The sequence below is a fragment of the Juglans regia genome, chromosome 2, assembly GCF_001411555.2.
Source record: "Juglans regia cultivar Chandler chromosome 2, Walnut 2.0, whole genome shotgun sequence".
Classification (NCBI taxonomy): domain Eukaryota; kingdom Viridiplantae; phylum Streptophyta; class Magnoliopsida; order Fagales; family Juglandaceae; genus Juglans; species Juglans regia.
The window spans coordinates 26,271,403-26,288,004 of NC_049902.1; the positions used below are offsets into that span (position 1 = coordinate 26,271,403).

The 16,602-nt window shown below is 31.8% G+C and overlaps 1 protein-coding gene across 1 annotated transcript; it reads left to right on the forward strand.

The window, feature by feature from the left end:
- The first annotated feature begins 688 nt into the window (after positions 1-688).
- On the forward strand, positions 689-6,885 carry LOC108998094 (alpha/beta hydrolase domain-containing protein 17B-like). The gene is made up of 5 exons (XM_035685777.1): positions 689-1,493; positions 4,087-4,123; positions 4,913-5,149; positions 5,358-5,405; positions 6,196-6,885. The coding sequence occupies exons 1-5, from the start codon at positions 1,168-1,170 to the stop codon at positions 6,721-6,723; spliced, it is 1,176 nt and encodes a 391-aa protein (XP_035541670.1). The 5' UTR covers positions 689-1,167; the 3' UTR covers positions 6,724-6,885.
- Positions 6,886-16,602: the final 9,717 nt, after the last annotated feature.

Genomic DNA, 16,602 nt, shown 5'->3' on the forward strand with positions numbered 1-16,602 from the left:
AATAAAAAAAATATATATATTAAAAAATACTTTTTTAATCACGAAATAAAATAAAAAATTATAAAAAAATATTTTTTATAATTTTTTAACTTCATGATTGAGAAAGTATTTTTTAATAATATTATGATTTTTTTAAATATTTAAAATGGTCATGCTACAGCCCCGCTAGGGGCTCACATTGGGCTTAACATGTACTTTTTTATGTGTATTTTTTTAATTTATTTTTTATATAGATTTTTTTACACTTTTAAATATTTTTAAAAAATAAAAGAAATTTAAAATATCATTAAAAAATACTTTCTTAATCAGAAAGTAAAAAAAATATATTAAAAAATACTTCTTTAATCACGAAGTAGAATAAATATTATTTTTTATTCTACTTTGTGATTAAGAAAATATTTTTTTAATAATATTATAATTTTTACTTTTTTTTAAATATTTAAAATTATTAAAAATATCTATATAAAATAAAAATTAAAAAAAAATACATATAAAAAAATACTAGAGCCCAACGAGAGTCCTCAGCGGGATATCTAGCATTTTCTTTATTTATTTAGTGATTAAATATAATATTGTGATTTTTTTTAAAACTATTTAAAGATATAAAATAAATAAATTAAAAAAACTAAAAAAACTATTTTACCCTTATCGACCCGTCTCGTGCTACACCCAAGCACTGCTCCTAAACCAATAGCCCCAGCTGCAGAGTCCTCTATCTCATGCACAAGCGCCAACGCACCGCTCTGCAATAGTGCAATGTCATTTACCCATGAAAACCAAGCTGATCTTACAGAAATCCGGCGACACGAACACATAGCAGTTCCCTAGCTAGCTAGAAACTAGCTGCAATTACGCTTCCCATCGTTACCACCCTTCGATTCGACTCTCTGCTTTTCTCCTTCTCTCTCCCATCCCACCACACATCCAAAACAATCCACCAAATCTAGTACACTTCCCCATTATTCCACCACCAAGACCCAGCTCACTCTCCATTCCAACTCATTCCCAAAACCCCTTAATCAAAAGGCCGAAAGGTCATTCGGTCACGCATTCTCACTTCCATACCAAAGCTAGAAACCCCACGCACTGTGTGTGTATACGCATGCACTCAAGATTGCTCCTCCTTTAATGAGTTTGGCTTTTGCTCACCATCTTGGCGGGGGGTGAATGGGTTGCATGGTCTCTCAACTGGCGGCCAAGTTTGCGTTCTTTCCGCCATCGCCACCCACGTACCAAATCAAGAAGCGCGACGATGGCAAATTCACCGTGGTGTCATCGTCTTCACCGTCGATGCCGATTATTCAGTATGATGACAATTCCTTGGACGTCTTGCTGATTGACACTAAGCGTGGCTATAAGATCGTTGCTTTTTATCTGAGGAACCCATTGGCTCGGCTCACTTTGCTTTACTCTCATGGCAATGCTGCTGACCTTGGCCAGCTCTATGACCTCTTTGTGCAGCTCAAAGTCAATCTCAGAGTTAATCTCGTGGGGTAAGTGTTTTTCTTTTTTAATATTCACTTCTTTTGTAATAATGATGGTTTATCTTATTCATGTGGTAGATTTTAGATTAGGTTTTCTCTGTCTTGGATGGCTGTCTATCTAATCTAATGGGGTTTACACTTCACAAATCTCACATTTTTGTACCTCTGCTCTGATAAGGAAAAATCTGTATAAGAGCTCTGCACCTCTCCACCCCTGTATTGTTTGTTATTTAAATGTGATGGTTTGTGTGATTGACGTTGATTTTTCATATATTTCTCTTGAATAATGATATTATATCGCTTCATTTTGTCTCTTTATTTTGACCAACCATATATTTAATTTTTTTTATTTTACTTATTGATTAAGAAAGTATCTATTAGTATATTAATATATATATATTTTTATTTTTTAAAGATATTTAAATATGTTAAAAAAATAAAAATAAAAAAAATAAAAAATAAAAAATGAAATTTGTACTAATAGGCATGCCCAACGGTCAAAACTGGATAGCACACTAGCACTACCCATTTCTCTTCTCAAGAGACATATTCTAGAGCTAGCCGGTTTTCTTGGGCTCACTAGTAGTGGACTCAACTTAGCCAAATTTTGACCAAAATTTAGTGGTTGCACAAAAATCCACTATAATGAACTTAATAAATGAGTAGTAATTTTAGTCCAAGATTTATTCACTGGCCAAATTTTGCCAATCCCTTAGACTGGCTAAATATTATTTTCACCATAAACAATTATTTTAAACGGGCGCTTAGAGGTGTGTTGGAGTATGTAGTTTGTGGTGGAGATGCAATTGTATGTAGGGGTGAAAACCGACGTCGTCGGCGCGGTTTTTGGGCAAAACCGACGCCGACCGACGTCTGGAAAAGTGGATGAGATGCCGACCGTAACCGGTCGATGGCGAGGAGGACACCGATCGAGGCAGTTCTCTGCCGGTTCTCGGTCGGCGTCGGTTCTTTGGCAGTTCTAGTGAGATAATTATGAGAGAGAATGAGAGAGGGAGAGATGCATAGGAGAGAGAGAGAGTTACAGAAGAGAGAGAGAGAGAGGGTTGCAGAGGAGAGACTTTCGGGAAGAAGAAGATCGGGGAAGAAGAAAGCTCTTAACGAAACGACGCTGTTTCACTTAAGTTTAAGTGGAACGGCGTCGTTTCAGACTTATTATTTTTTTCTTACGTCCTTAATAAAACGATGACGTTTGGTTTAATGCCAAACGGCGTCGTTTCCAGTATCAGTTGCAGTACTTATTAACTAAAACGGCGTCGTTCCACTTAAACTTAAGTGGAACGACGCCGTTTTGATAAGGGTATATTAAAAAAAAAAAGGATTTTATTATATCGGTCGGTTCAGCGGTCCGGTCCAGCTTCAAACCGAGACCGAACCGCTGAACATCGGTTTCTAGCTATTTCCACCGCACGCCGACCGGTTCTTCACCGGTTCCGGCTGGTTCCTGACGCGGCCGGTCGGTTCGCGTCGGTGGCGGCCGGTGCTGTCGGTTTCTGTACAGCCCTAATTGTATGTCTGGTTTGACCTGGAATGGTTTGTTCAAACCAGACTGTTCCTAATTTTTTAATCAAATGGGAGGTTGGGATGCATTACTTACATTACCTGTGATTAGATTTTGTATGTATGGATACAAAAGGTACTTATAAAAAAAATATATGAACATTAGAAAATTAATGTGTATTTTTTTAATAACGAATAAATATTCAAATTATAATTAGAATTAAAATAAATGAAAAAGTCAAAATCAATATTTTAATATAATAGTGATAGATTTGGAGAGTTTGTTATTTGATGTTGTTGAAAATTGGTTAGTTAAATTTATAAAAGTTAATTCTCTAGTCAAATTTTGGTCAAATTTTGTTGAGTCCACTACTAATGCTCTTAAATTTTTTATTTTTTTATTTTTTGGTGCATTGGGGTTAAATCTATTATTAGTAAAGATAGTAGTTTGTTCTATATTCTTCTGTCTAATATGACTTTTTTTCTTGAGGTATTGATGGGTAATGTATTTTAGAATGAAAAGGTAAAAAGCAAAAGAAGGTCGGTTTTATTGTTTCCTTTTTATAGTCACTAGTACTTAGTCCTATGTCTTTTTTCTCCTTCTCTTTTGACTCTTTTTGGTTTCAATTTTCCCCATCTATGGAGACCTGACTTTATACCACTCTTTTGGGGAGTTCTGTGCTTCCGGGGCTCTGTGAGGTTTTGTGGCGTGAATGGCCAACTCGAATGGCGTAGAACTTTCCAAGATCTACTTTTTATCTACAGTGATGATGAATGATCTTACCGTAATTAAGATCTTTAAAAATTCTTATCATCTTATCTTTTTAACTTTTTAACTTTCTTGTGAATCTGTGACTTACGAAAATATTAGAAGTGCCTAAATTTCTTTCTATTTTTTTCTAGTATGAATTGATACTTTGATTTCTGTTTGAAAGGGCCTTTTGTTTTTTCAAAAAGAATCAATTGATGATCTTGTTTTCGACTGATTTGCTTTGTGTGTGGGACTGATCTTCGGCACAATGTGATTCATTAAACTGCCAATTGGCTTTATTTTAAGATATTCCATCTGGATTTTATGATGCAGATATGACTATTCTGGCTATGGAGCCTCTGCTGGTAAGGTAGGCTATGATTTGGTCCTGAGTTGTACTATATTATGCAGTATCAATATACTCCTCATTCGTACTCTGTTACGTGTTCGCATTGACTTCATTTGGTAATGGTTTGCTGATTTATGAGGTGCACTAGAGGAATAGATATCTCTTCAGATAAGGAGACCTGATTAATATTATAGAAGTAATTTTGGGTTTTGGATCAATTAGTACCGTATACAAATAGTTATGCGAGTAGCTTGAGAGGAATGGGCAATACATTGGAATGTTGAAATTTGTCTTGTATAATTCACCAAGAAAAAAACATGCATAAGTGGAAGGAGGCATACATTCTCAATCAACATATATCATATATGGAGCTGGTTTATGAAAAGTTTGGAATTGATGATGTCTGAAAACACTTTGTAAGCTAATGAGTAATGCGATTAAAAGTTCTGGTGCATCTAGATTTTCTTTTTGTGTATGTATACTTCAGAACATTACCAACAATGTGGATAGATTAGGATATTCTGATCTTGATTTGGTTAGTCAATACTGATATCATCTAGACCAAATACGTGTACCATTCATTGTACACAATGTTGAATCATCTAATCAGGTTGGCATTTTAACTTTTAGTTGGTAGATATGGACATTAGAGATCATATCTTCCTTCTATATCGTCACTCTAAACATGCTTCCTAGTATGCATACTATTTTTTATTTGGTTCTGCTTGTCAGATTTGATACTGTAGAAAATCTGTGAGCCTTGTGGATCAATGTTGAAGTACTTAATCGTGCTGTTGTTATCAAATGCAGCCTAGTGAATCCAATACATATGCTGATATCGAAGCAGTCTATGAGTGCCTTGAGACCGAGTATGGAGTTAGCCAGGAAGACTTGATCTTGTATGGGCAGTCAGTTGGAAGTGGGCCAACATTGCACTTGGCAGCTAAACTGCCAAGGCTCAGAGGCATAGTTCTACACAGTGCGATTCTTTCAGGTCTTCGTGTGCTCTGTCATGTCAAGTTCACATTTTGTTTTGACATTTATAAGGTAAGGAAGTCTCTTGTTTCTTATTACAGAGATGTGAATTAGATGATCATTAGAAGCCCATGGAATGTCAGTATAAAGTGTGCTTCCAATCCATTTCATTGGTCAACTTAGAATGTTACAAGCACCAGTATGCTAGATTGAGTATTGTGCACTGGCTTATTGCTATTTCTGCTGCATTTCAAGATAGTAACCGTCCTATTTTACACAGAACATCAACAAAATTGAGAAGGTGAAGTGTCCTGTGCTTGTGATACATGTAAGTGTTTCTTGACAACTTTAACAGGTATAGAGCTTTCATTTCCCAGTAGTTTCTTCTCCCTTCTCATGATTGTTTGTAATTAGTGACTCGAGAAGACAACCGTATGTATGCCCTACAGTCCCAATACAAAGGGAAAAACCACAAGATAATCCAAACAAATCTGTTATAAGAAAATGGGTTTAGCATCATCTAAAACTTATACCCACGACTCAAGGAACACGCCTCAAGTGTAGACAACATGTGAACTGTTTCTCTGGGTTTTGCACCATAGGGACTCATCTTGATTTCGTGTCCCAACAAACCAAGCGGCACAAGTTCTTTGTGATTTGTGCACTCTAAATTCTTTCCAGGAAAAAACCTTCAAACTAGCCATCCCCCATTGTCTTTTTTCTCAGGTGAAAAAAAAAATCGTATTTTTCTGTCTTGGTTTTGCATCAACTACCGTGTTCTCACCAAGTAATAAACACTTTAATTTACCCTCTTCTTCTTTGCTTTCTCTACGGACTGAAAAAGGAAAAAAAAATTGATTTCCTTAGTGGCTCAACCAAATGAGATGTTGGTAACTTGGTATCATTCTCCAATCACCAAATATGGAAGAGGAGCCAGCTCTTTTACTCTGTAGTTTTGCTGTTGAAGATTCCTTTGAAGAACCTCTATGGTTTTGTTAAGTGCTGCTATGTGATGCATGTGCCATGCCGAAATTAACTAATAATTCTCCTATAGGAAACCATCTTTGTCAAATTTCTATGCATGACATGTGTTGAGATGGGGTTGGATAAATTTACAGGGGACAGAAGATGATATTGTCAACGTGTTGCATGGCAATGGACTGTGGAAAATGGCAAGGGAATCATACGTTCCTCTGTGGATTAAAGGAGGTGGGCACTGCAACTTGGAGCTTTACCCAGATTACATCCGCCATCTTCGCAGATTTATCCAAGAGATGGAGAATATAACCACAGAAATCCGCCTTAAGAAGATTCGGCAGAGCCAGTTTCTTCTACAAACAAGGTCCACAGTTACTGCTAACAGGTGCTGTAGAATCAAAGTCCGGCAACCAAAATGGCCTCATTGTTCAAGACCAAGCTGCATAAAGTGTTCATGGCGGCCCAGATGCCTAGAATGTTGGAAGCCTAGCTGCAGCAGAGAATGTTGGAGACCTAGGTGTGGAGAATGTCCTAGCTGTCCTGAATGTTGGAGACTGAGGTGCAATAGATGTTGTTGGAGACCAAAATGGCCAAAATGTTTGAGACTAGGCTGCTGCATGAAATGTTTTCGGTGGCTATGTTGTGTGGGAACACACAGTGTGGGCTAAGAGTGAACGAGGAGGATAGCTAATGGGGATTATGTGCTTGTATATTACCGTAACTTTCTAAGAGCATTCTCGTTGGCTTGGTCAAATGAGATTAATTAAAATTTACATAATTTGTACTAAAAAGACTCTACATTGAATTGACAATCTCCAAAATAATTTGAATTTCTGCTACAGTGATTAGCCAAATATAGAGAACATAATTGGTTCACCAAACATTAAAATAATAATTTCTCATTCCAATTAAGTTTAATCTCAATTTTTTTATTAGCATTAAATGACATTTGAAAATATGATTTTTTTAATATTAATTTAATTAGAATATAATTATTATTAATATTAAATTGGTAGGATTATAAAATGTGATACAAATAAATTAAATAAAAAATTATTAATTTAATAATATTTTATTATTATATAGAGAGTGGATGGCTAATCTAATGTGGAGATTGAATTTAAATAGAATAGATAAATGTAAAAAAGTGTGATATTGGCTAAATTTTAAAAATGAATTTGATCAATCCATCGAGAATGCTCTAACATCCCTATAATATTGTGCATTTGCCTACGGAATTAAAGGAGGAATTAGTTGGATACTGAGCGAAATTTGATATAATTCTATATTTTTCTTGATACTGGTTTATTCTTTATATATTTCTGCTGATAAACCTTTTTGACATTAATTTCTGAATGTGCAAACTTAGATGAATAATTCCGAAACTCTGACCTTTCAAGTTTAGTATTTACAACCTGATTTAATTGCTCATCGTAGCTTTTAATGTGTTTATATATATTATAAATAAATTTTTGTGACAAGTAATGATTTAACATATATTATTATAAATATAACAATTTATTTTTTCTATTAATTTAAATTTTAAGAACAAGTTGAGATTAAGCCAACCCCCCTTTATTTATGAAATGGATGCAGAGAAAGCATGCAAGTGTAACATCACCATCCAAGATTTCTGATTTTCTTTTACAACTCAAGAGCCCTAGCTATTTCAAAAAATAAAAAATAAAAAATGAACTCGAGCCTAGCCTCACATATCTAAACCCTGAGGGATAGTTTAGCTGGTTCGGCGTTGGCTTTGCTCTTCAATGATCACTGGTTCGAGTCCCCTTAGAGCCACTAGAGGTTTACCTAGTCGTTAACTTCAAGGTCCCATGAGATTAGTCGAGGTGCGTGTAAGCTAGTCCGGACACCCACGTTTATATAAAAAAAAAAAAAAAAACATATCTAGCCACTGAAGAGCACAAATAATTTTCTATGTCAACGATTACTTCAACCAATAATATTATCGGAAGGTTGAATCATAGATATCTATGAAGGTCACGACCATGTTCTTATCCTTGGAATTCAATACATTGAAAAGAAATTTTTGGTATATATAGAAATAATTTATAAAATGATGTGATTTAATGTGATATATGATCTATATTGAACCTGTTGCACATACTATTTTGTTGAACTCCATATTGGTTGGAAAAGGAATTCATCTGCTCGATTATATTTTGATGATTTTGTAGCATAATATAAACAATGGTAGAGTGACACATTTAAAAAAAGAGAAATATTGTTTCTTCATCTTGAATTTTCTCATTCTTAGTCGTACCAACCAACGTATCATATTTGAAGTAAATTTAAATTTAGGTTGTTGACTTATAAAACCATTTAAAGATAAAATCAAATCAACTATTGTGATTAAGAATAATAAAATCAAGGATGATAAGTAGTATCACTCGGATTAAATATTAGAGAAATGATTTGTACAAGTCCTGTACAATCCCTTCGTAAAATAGTGGATCCCACATTAAAAAAAATGTAAAATGTTCTTTTTTAATGGGATTCACTTTTTTTACAAAAAATTTATACTGAACTTGTCTATTTAAGACTTGTACCTAATATAAATCTAAATATTATAGACATTGTTATTACTTGTGGGTTTTGATTAGCAGCATAAACTTCCCGTAGTTTGGGCTGAACATGGTCCATTTGAGTACGGCCGTTTTAAGCCCAAGTCAAACAAGAAGGCGAGTTTACTATCTGGGAAAAATTAAGGTTTGATTCTCTTTGTAATATACTTCATATATACTCAGAACTTTGACAATTGAAGTTAATTTAACTCGTTTGTTTTCAGAAAATATCTCATCTCATCTTATTTAATCATTACAACTTTTTCAACTTCTAATACAAAATAAAATAAATAATTTAACTTTTTCAAATCCTAAAATAAAAATAATATTAAAAAATATATTTTAATAATATTTTATTCAATTTAACTTTAATTTTAACCCATCTCATTTCATCTGCGAAAACAAACGAGACCTTTATATTTCCTGAGCATCGCACAGGCCCATTTGTCAAAAACCCAATGATTGATCCAAAAGGTATACATAGAACTTTAGATTACGAATTGGGCCAACCCTTTTAGCTCTCGCAAAGGTCATAGCACCATTACTAATAACAACATATAGAAATAAATAGATATAAGACTGGGCCAGAACTTGAAAATGGCTTACTGGATCAGCTGGGCCTTGCTTCTTTAGTGACTAAAGAAGATTTTTGACTGTCCACCTTGAGGAGGAGGTGGACATTATAAATTCATTCAAACTCATGATCTATAGCAATTTCAAATGCTATATACTACATTTTTGTTCCACTCTTATTACACTGTGATGATTCGATATTATCTATCTATTCTTTAATTTATCATTTTAAAAAACTAGTGTTGATCTAATTGTTAATATATATATATATATAATGTCTGAAGAAGATGTAAAAATATTAAAATATGCATTGACAATATCTTTACCTTTACAGATAGAGAGTAGTCTTTCTTTGACATTTTCCAAGGCAAAACTTTCACACTTTCAGCATATAATTAAGGCAAATTGCCTAGGAAAAATATATATATGATTCAAGCAATCTACTTGGTCTTAAAATACATAGTATTCAACATAAGCAGCATGCACATAGAGGGACAGCCCAACTAACCATCTTCATCAGAGTCTAAATGCTAATTAATGACTTTAGTGATTTTAAACAATTCATTACCACAGTCAATATTTTCCTTTTGAACATCCTGCTTATTAGGTAATTTTACTGCTATTTTTTCTAATAGTATATGATAAATGTATTAAACATACATAATATTTGTTTTTTGCAACGGAATATTGTGAACCAAGCATATAGATCAAAATTAACGATACACCATCATGCGGGTTCTCGATATTTTCATCGTTTGTCTAAAAAAATAGAAAGTTATTCTAGTCCATGTTTAATATTAACATATAATACAATTTTCTGATTTAAGTTCTAATATAGATTTTCCTTTTACAGGAAGAAGAAAGTCCTATTGACTATGATCTAATCCAATTATATGCTAAAGCACATAAAAACCGTGATGGTGTTTTGGACCAGTCTCGAAGTAAAGACAAATTATATAAGTATAAGTAACAAAATATTATTAGAGAATGGAATTAAAGAAATTTAAACTAACTTTAATATTTTTGTTTTTGTAGGAAAAAATGATATCTCTTAAGGAAACTGCTACGGATCTATCTGATGAATCATCTATGAATGATGCTCAGATCATTTCTCAAGTTCTTGGATCACGTTCTGGATATTGAGGGGCCTAGGACGTTGTGTGAAGCCATCATCAACATCATCATCCTATTCTCGAGCCAGATTGAATGACAACAAGACTAAGGAATTGGAGGAGCCAACACTTGAGATAGAACAATTGAGGTCCAAGGAAAAAGAGTTGCTGACCTAATTAAATCAAGCAGCAGATTTAGAGGCAAGATTAGAAGAGAGGCTGCAATTAAATAACAAAAAAATGTTTGAATAGTTCTAGTCAATCGTAATATCCCAAAACTCTATGCCACCACTATAATCTTAAAATTTATTTTTTCAATTGCCTTTATATTATGATGTTCCAAAACATTTGAACAATTGATGTTAGAATTACAATATGTGTAATATTAATATGGTATTTTTAATTAAATTCTGTTATGTATGATTAATACCGTTCGAACAGTAAACAACCAGTTCGAATGGTAAATTATTATTTATAAATCCATTCGAACAAAAATAGACATATTTGAATAAAAACTAACTCATTTGAACGACAACAAAAAAATACAGTCCGTACGTTCGTTCAAACAATAAAATATTTATTCAAACAACATTAATATGCAAAATCCAATTCGAACAAATAGAATTTTTCAAAATAAAATGTTTGTTCGAACGAACATAATTTATGTTCGAACAAAAGTCATTTGAAAAACGTATTAGTTCGAACGCATAAAATTTGTTTGAACATTTGAACATGATCAAATATGGTTATTAGTTCGAATCGAACAAACGTGTCAGTTGTTCGTTCAATTCGAACTGAAATATTTCCATTCGAATAGGTTTTTGAGACGAAATTGGTTAATCTAAAAAAAAAGTCCTATTAGAATAGTTTTGACTAGTTTTGTCCAATTTTATCTCTAAAAATGATTTTTTGAATCTTTAAGAAGTCTTAAATTTTGTCTCAAAAAGCCCAATCTCTTGTAGTGATATTACATGTGTGTCATGAGCAAACTACGAATATTTTACGCTAGCTAACCTTGCTTTAAGCTTATTTTAATACGTGTAATTCTGGAGACATTACATGCAAATTGTGACATAAACTACGGGGATGTGACACCATTCACACGGATTAACAACTCGCTTCGGAAGATTTTTATAATAAAATATAAACGATATATTTTTCTATCACGGCATGATTCATGGTTGTAGTTAGGTACTACCTAATTAAATTTCTCAAGATTTTGGAAGTTGGAAGCTATATATGCATTCAAGCACCATGCATTGTTGGTATAGATTATCTTTATAATTTCTTATTCCTATTTAGCTATAAATGTAGAAGATGTCTGTCTTCGATCTTCTTCTTATTATTTTTTTCTTGGCGTCTGTCTTCTTATTTGCTCGCATTGAATCATGCATGCATGGTTTGGTGGTGTGGGAAATCTGGACCAGGAGGGCAATATTGATTTCATGGATGTGGGAACCAAAGAATTGAATCAATTGATGTTTGCTATGTCCTCGATCGTATTAATTAAATGAAAATGAGTACAAAAAAATGAAAAATGGGAAAATGCAGATAATTTCCATAAAGTACAACTAACAACATAAATATAATTGAATGTCAGGAAAGCAAATCTAAATAGTAGTAAAGATATTACTTACTTTAAAAAAGATATTTAAGGCCCGTTTAATTAATGCTTTTTTTTTTTCTTTTTTTTTTTTTCGTGAGATTTTATATGTTTTATTCAAAAAACACTATAAATTAATATTATCCTGTCTTATTAATATAAGAGAAATGTTTTAAAGAAGTTTTACATCACACATGACTTTCACTTAATCAACATGTGATTTATTATTTTTGTCATAACGCACAGGTACATATTTAAGCATTGAGATAGAATGTCAAAAATAAAAAGTCACATGTTGATTAAGTGAAAGTCGTGTGTAGTGTAAAACTTTCATAGCTGCTGACCCTGGGGGCAGCCCGTCATCGCAACCCTACCAAAGGGTTAATCCGTTTTAACTCGAACTCGTTAACATCAAATTCAAACTCTCTAATTTTATGTTATGTTCGTGTTAGATTCACAATTCGTGTCACATATTGACACCCTTAATAATTCATTCTCAGTATATTTACTAATAAAATCTTAGCCTCTTAAATGGGCTTATAAGAACTATTAAATGAAATAAAATCTTCAGGGATAGCTCATAACTCAAAATAATGAGATAACTACAAATATTGTATTTAAATACTATTAAAGAGATGCTTTGAGAATGAGATGAGGTAAAAAATTTATGATAATAACAAAATGATTTGAATTATGATGTTTTATAAGATTTTGAAAAATAAGAGAAAAAAATTAAATAAAAATATTATATAAATAAAATATTGTATTATTTTTATTTTGAGGTTTGAAAAAGTTAAAAATTTAAAATTTAAAAGTGTTTGTATTTGAGTAATGTTTAGAGAAGATATGAGATGAAATGGAATGAGATGAACTCTTAAATATTAATAAATAATATCAAATCATCTTAATAATCAAAATTTCATTTTTCAATTAGCTACTCTTGCAGTACAACTACAACTCCATCTTAGATTAGAAAATATTAAATTTAAAATTTAAACCTTTTACAGTTCGTTGTTACCATCTACGAGTCCTACTTACACGTAGGAGTCCATTTAGATCACAATATCAAATCAAGAGAGGATAAACTCAAAGAATTCTTCTGCTTAACAAATCAGCGTCTAATGTAAATAATAATTCTATTTATCATCCACACATATCACACATTATATTTATTTTAATTTTTTTTTATAACAAATATATGGTGTATATATAATAAATAAAACAATTTAATTAATCTAACAAGAACAAAATAACATAAAATATAATAAAAATAAAAAATAATATTAAAATATATAATATGAGATAATGAATAATATTCTTCTATTGAGATGATGAGTAAACAAAAAAATCCTTTGTATTGGTATTTAAAGTTTAAAGTTAACAATGGGGAATTACGCAACGTCTCATTTTCCTTCATTCACGCCGGACGAATTCCTCCACGCCAACCAACAAAAGCATCTTTTTTTCGTGTGTTAACAAACAACGGACGCAGTCATCATCATTAGAAGAAGAGAGAGACACAAATGTGAAAAGAAGCATGATGGGACCCACGCGGTCTGCTGGGACCCACACGTGTATTCCCTCGGATTCACACTGTCCAACCTCGGCAACTTTTGAGAGAGAAGATATTCCCTTCGCGACATCCCTCCGCTGTTTTTGCCTCTTCAATTCTCTACTTCTTTTATTAATATTTAATAATCCAATCGCTCTCATTTTCTCATTTATTTATTTATTTATTTCTGGGCGAATCCAATGACTCTTCTTTACCGAGTACTCGGTTTTTTTTTTTTCTTTTAATATGAGATCTTACAAAAATTAACAGGTTGTCAATTTTATGATATTTTTCCATATTTACTTTCCGTGTGGATCTCAATTGCAAGTGATAAATATTCTCTCTTTTTTGGCAATAATATTTACGATATCAGAAAAATAACTTGAAACCCCAACCCCATTTAATAAAGTGAAACGATTTGTATATGCTTATTCTTTTTTTTTTTTTTTTAAAAGGTAAATTTGCAACTCATGTAAAAAGAAAATTATATTTATAGTTATAAAATATGCAAGAATCATGAACTCTTTTTGAAAAAAAATGAGTTAATATAAAATTTATATAAAAAAAATTAATTTTCATTATTTTTTTAAAAAAATATGCGACATTTATATAATCTATACCTATATCTAACATTATTATGTAAAAAAAACTCACTCTTAATAATGGACATGTAAAACTAGGGACACAATGAGTAATGCTAAAAATGATGGTAAAGAAGTTGGATATACAGTCACTACTAAAAAGGTTGGTATTATTAATGTTTTATGGCGGCAATTGATTCGGCTAAAAGCTGCTAGCTTAGCTAGCACATGGCCCAACCGTCCAAGCACCACACCACACAGTGCTTTGCACATTACATTAAGGTTGACATCCCCAGGAAAAATGATGGAAAAGCGGCTGATTTTGGTCCATCACATATCGCTTTAAACATGGAGCGACAGACATTAATTGCAATTACAAACTTCCAAATACTTTTGTGGGTTGGAGTTTTGGTGGGCAGTCGGCTGCAGCCTGGTTGCCTTGCATCATGTATCATGATCATGATTTAAATATCAAACTCATCTTGTTTAAAACATAAGTGTTCGGACATGTTTGTACGGACTTTGAAACACAGAAGGCCAAAAAATACTTCATTATCCATATGCTCGAATCCATATAAAACAGATCATTTATAACGAGACACAATTCATCTGTGAAGGACTGAACAGTTCAACCAAACTTAAGGAGATGTTTGGATGTATTTTAAGCATCTCAAGAGTTTGCGAAATAATTTAAAAAAAAATATTTTATTAAATTAAAAAAAAAATTGAATAAGAATATTTTTAAAAATAAATATTATATTAGAATTTGTGAAAGTGAATAGATAAAAATTAAAAAATTATTTGAATATAATTTTTATTTTAGAATTTATAAAAATTATATTAATTTTTATATTTTAATAATGATTAGATTAAAAATTTAAAATACTCGTAAAATTCAATGCTACAATGATTTCAAGCCAAGATTTCAAAATAAAGCAAACACACTTCACATCATTTCAACTTATCAGTATGGCCGGAATTCACAACTTTTTTATATATTGCACGTTTGGCTAGCCAATGAACTAACTAATCTTTCACCACTCACATGATCAAAATCATCACTATGATCTAATATTGGTGATAATCACCACTTCAAATCTCAAGTCAAGAGTGTTCCTTCTTTCTTTATTTTTTACCAATCATAAATAATGTTTAACCATTATCAACTATGATTTTTTTTTTAAGGAAATTATTTGTACAGTTTAAGAGTGTAAATCTCACACATTCAAATAAATAAATCTGTGATCCACATGAGAAAACTTATTTTTAATGGTGAATCTTAATTTTTTCTCAAATAAAATACACGATACTTACACATCTATAACTACATCAAGCCTTACTATTTTTTTCTTTTTTATCATTCAAACAATTAGATTTATAAAAGAGGATTGGACGGCTGGGGATATCTCATATCGTTCTATGTTTAGAAAGGGTTGATGAATGATGAGGCGCTGTAATGCCAAAAAAAAAAAAAAAATTATAATATTCACAAAAGTCCATATAAATAAAAAGGTGTTATGTGGGCTATAATAGATGGAACGTTGTGAAAGCAGTGATTTACAAGACAGTGAATGCAAAGTTGTCATATTTGTTTTGGAGGGACGACTAATCTGCGTGTGATACATATTGGTGACAAGTTGCAACTGACAACAAAAAACTCAATAGGCCAATAGCAGCAGCCACGACAATGTCCTAACCGCGTATACAGCCGTTCTTGGATATCATTCAAGTTCATACATGAACACATTATTTATCGTAGAGTTAATTAAATCAATTATTATATTCTATTCTCACACCGGATATAGAGTACGTCATTTAAATAATAAATAATAAGATTTGATTTATTAGATTATAATTTTAAATTTATTTTTTAAATTAAATTATATCATATAAATATTTTATTAGATTCAAAATCTTCGCCGACTTATACGTAAAATTTTCTTAATTATAATTAGGAAATAAGTCAAAATAATATTTTTTTAATGTGTATATATATTTATTAAGAAAATATCTTATTCGTGACAGATAAGTTTTTCATACGTATTACGTATAAGTAATGTTAGAGAGAATCTATTATAATAGTACACATTTTATACTCACTGTATAATTACTTATAGTTAATTATTCTTACTTAAAAAATATATATAATTTAGATAATATCATATCATATATGTAAAATAAATATCTTTAATAATTGACTTCTATTTATATTTATTCTTTACGTATATCACGTTAATGATATTAGTTCGAAAAACGAAACTCGTACCCCAATATGTAATGATATTAGTTCGAAAAACGAAACTCGTACCCCAATATGCGCGTGCGTGGTCTTTCAGTGTTCACGTTGTCGTCTCAAATTCACTGCTGTAAGCATCCAGTTTCCTTTGGTAACCTTATTCTCCACGAGACCGTATACGACTTGACAAATCTGGCAATTTTGCCATTACTCAGTCAAGCTCTTTTTTAAAAAAACAAAGAAAAAAAAATTCCCTACTATTTTTCCTTACATATATATATATAGGAAACGAAAAAAATAATAGAGGA

Bases quoted from the DNA above. Each gene is read 5' to 3' on its own strand.
- LOC108998094 (XM_035685777.1), top strand. From the start codon at position 1,168: ATGGGTTGCATGGTCTCTCAACTGGCGGCCAAGTTTGCGTTCTTTCCG. The intron at 1,494-4,086 runs GTAAGTGTTTTT...TTTATGATGCAG, and splicing joins CTCAGAGTTAATCTCGTGGG to ATATGACTATTCTGGCTATG. The intron at 4,124-4,912 runs GTAGGCTATGAT...TATCAAATGCAG, and splicing joins ATGGAGCCTCTGCTGGTAAG to CCTAGTGAATCCAATACATA.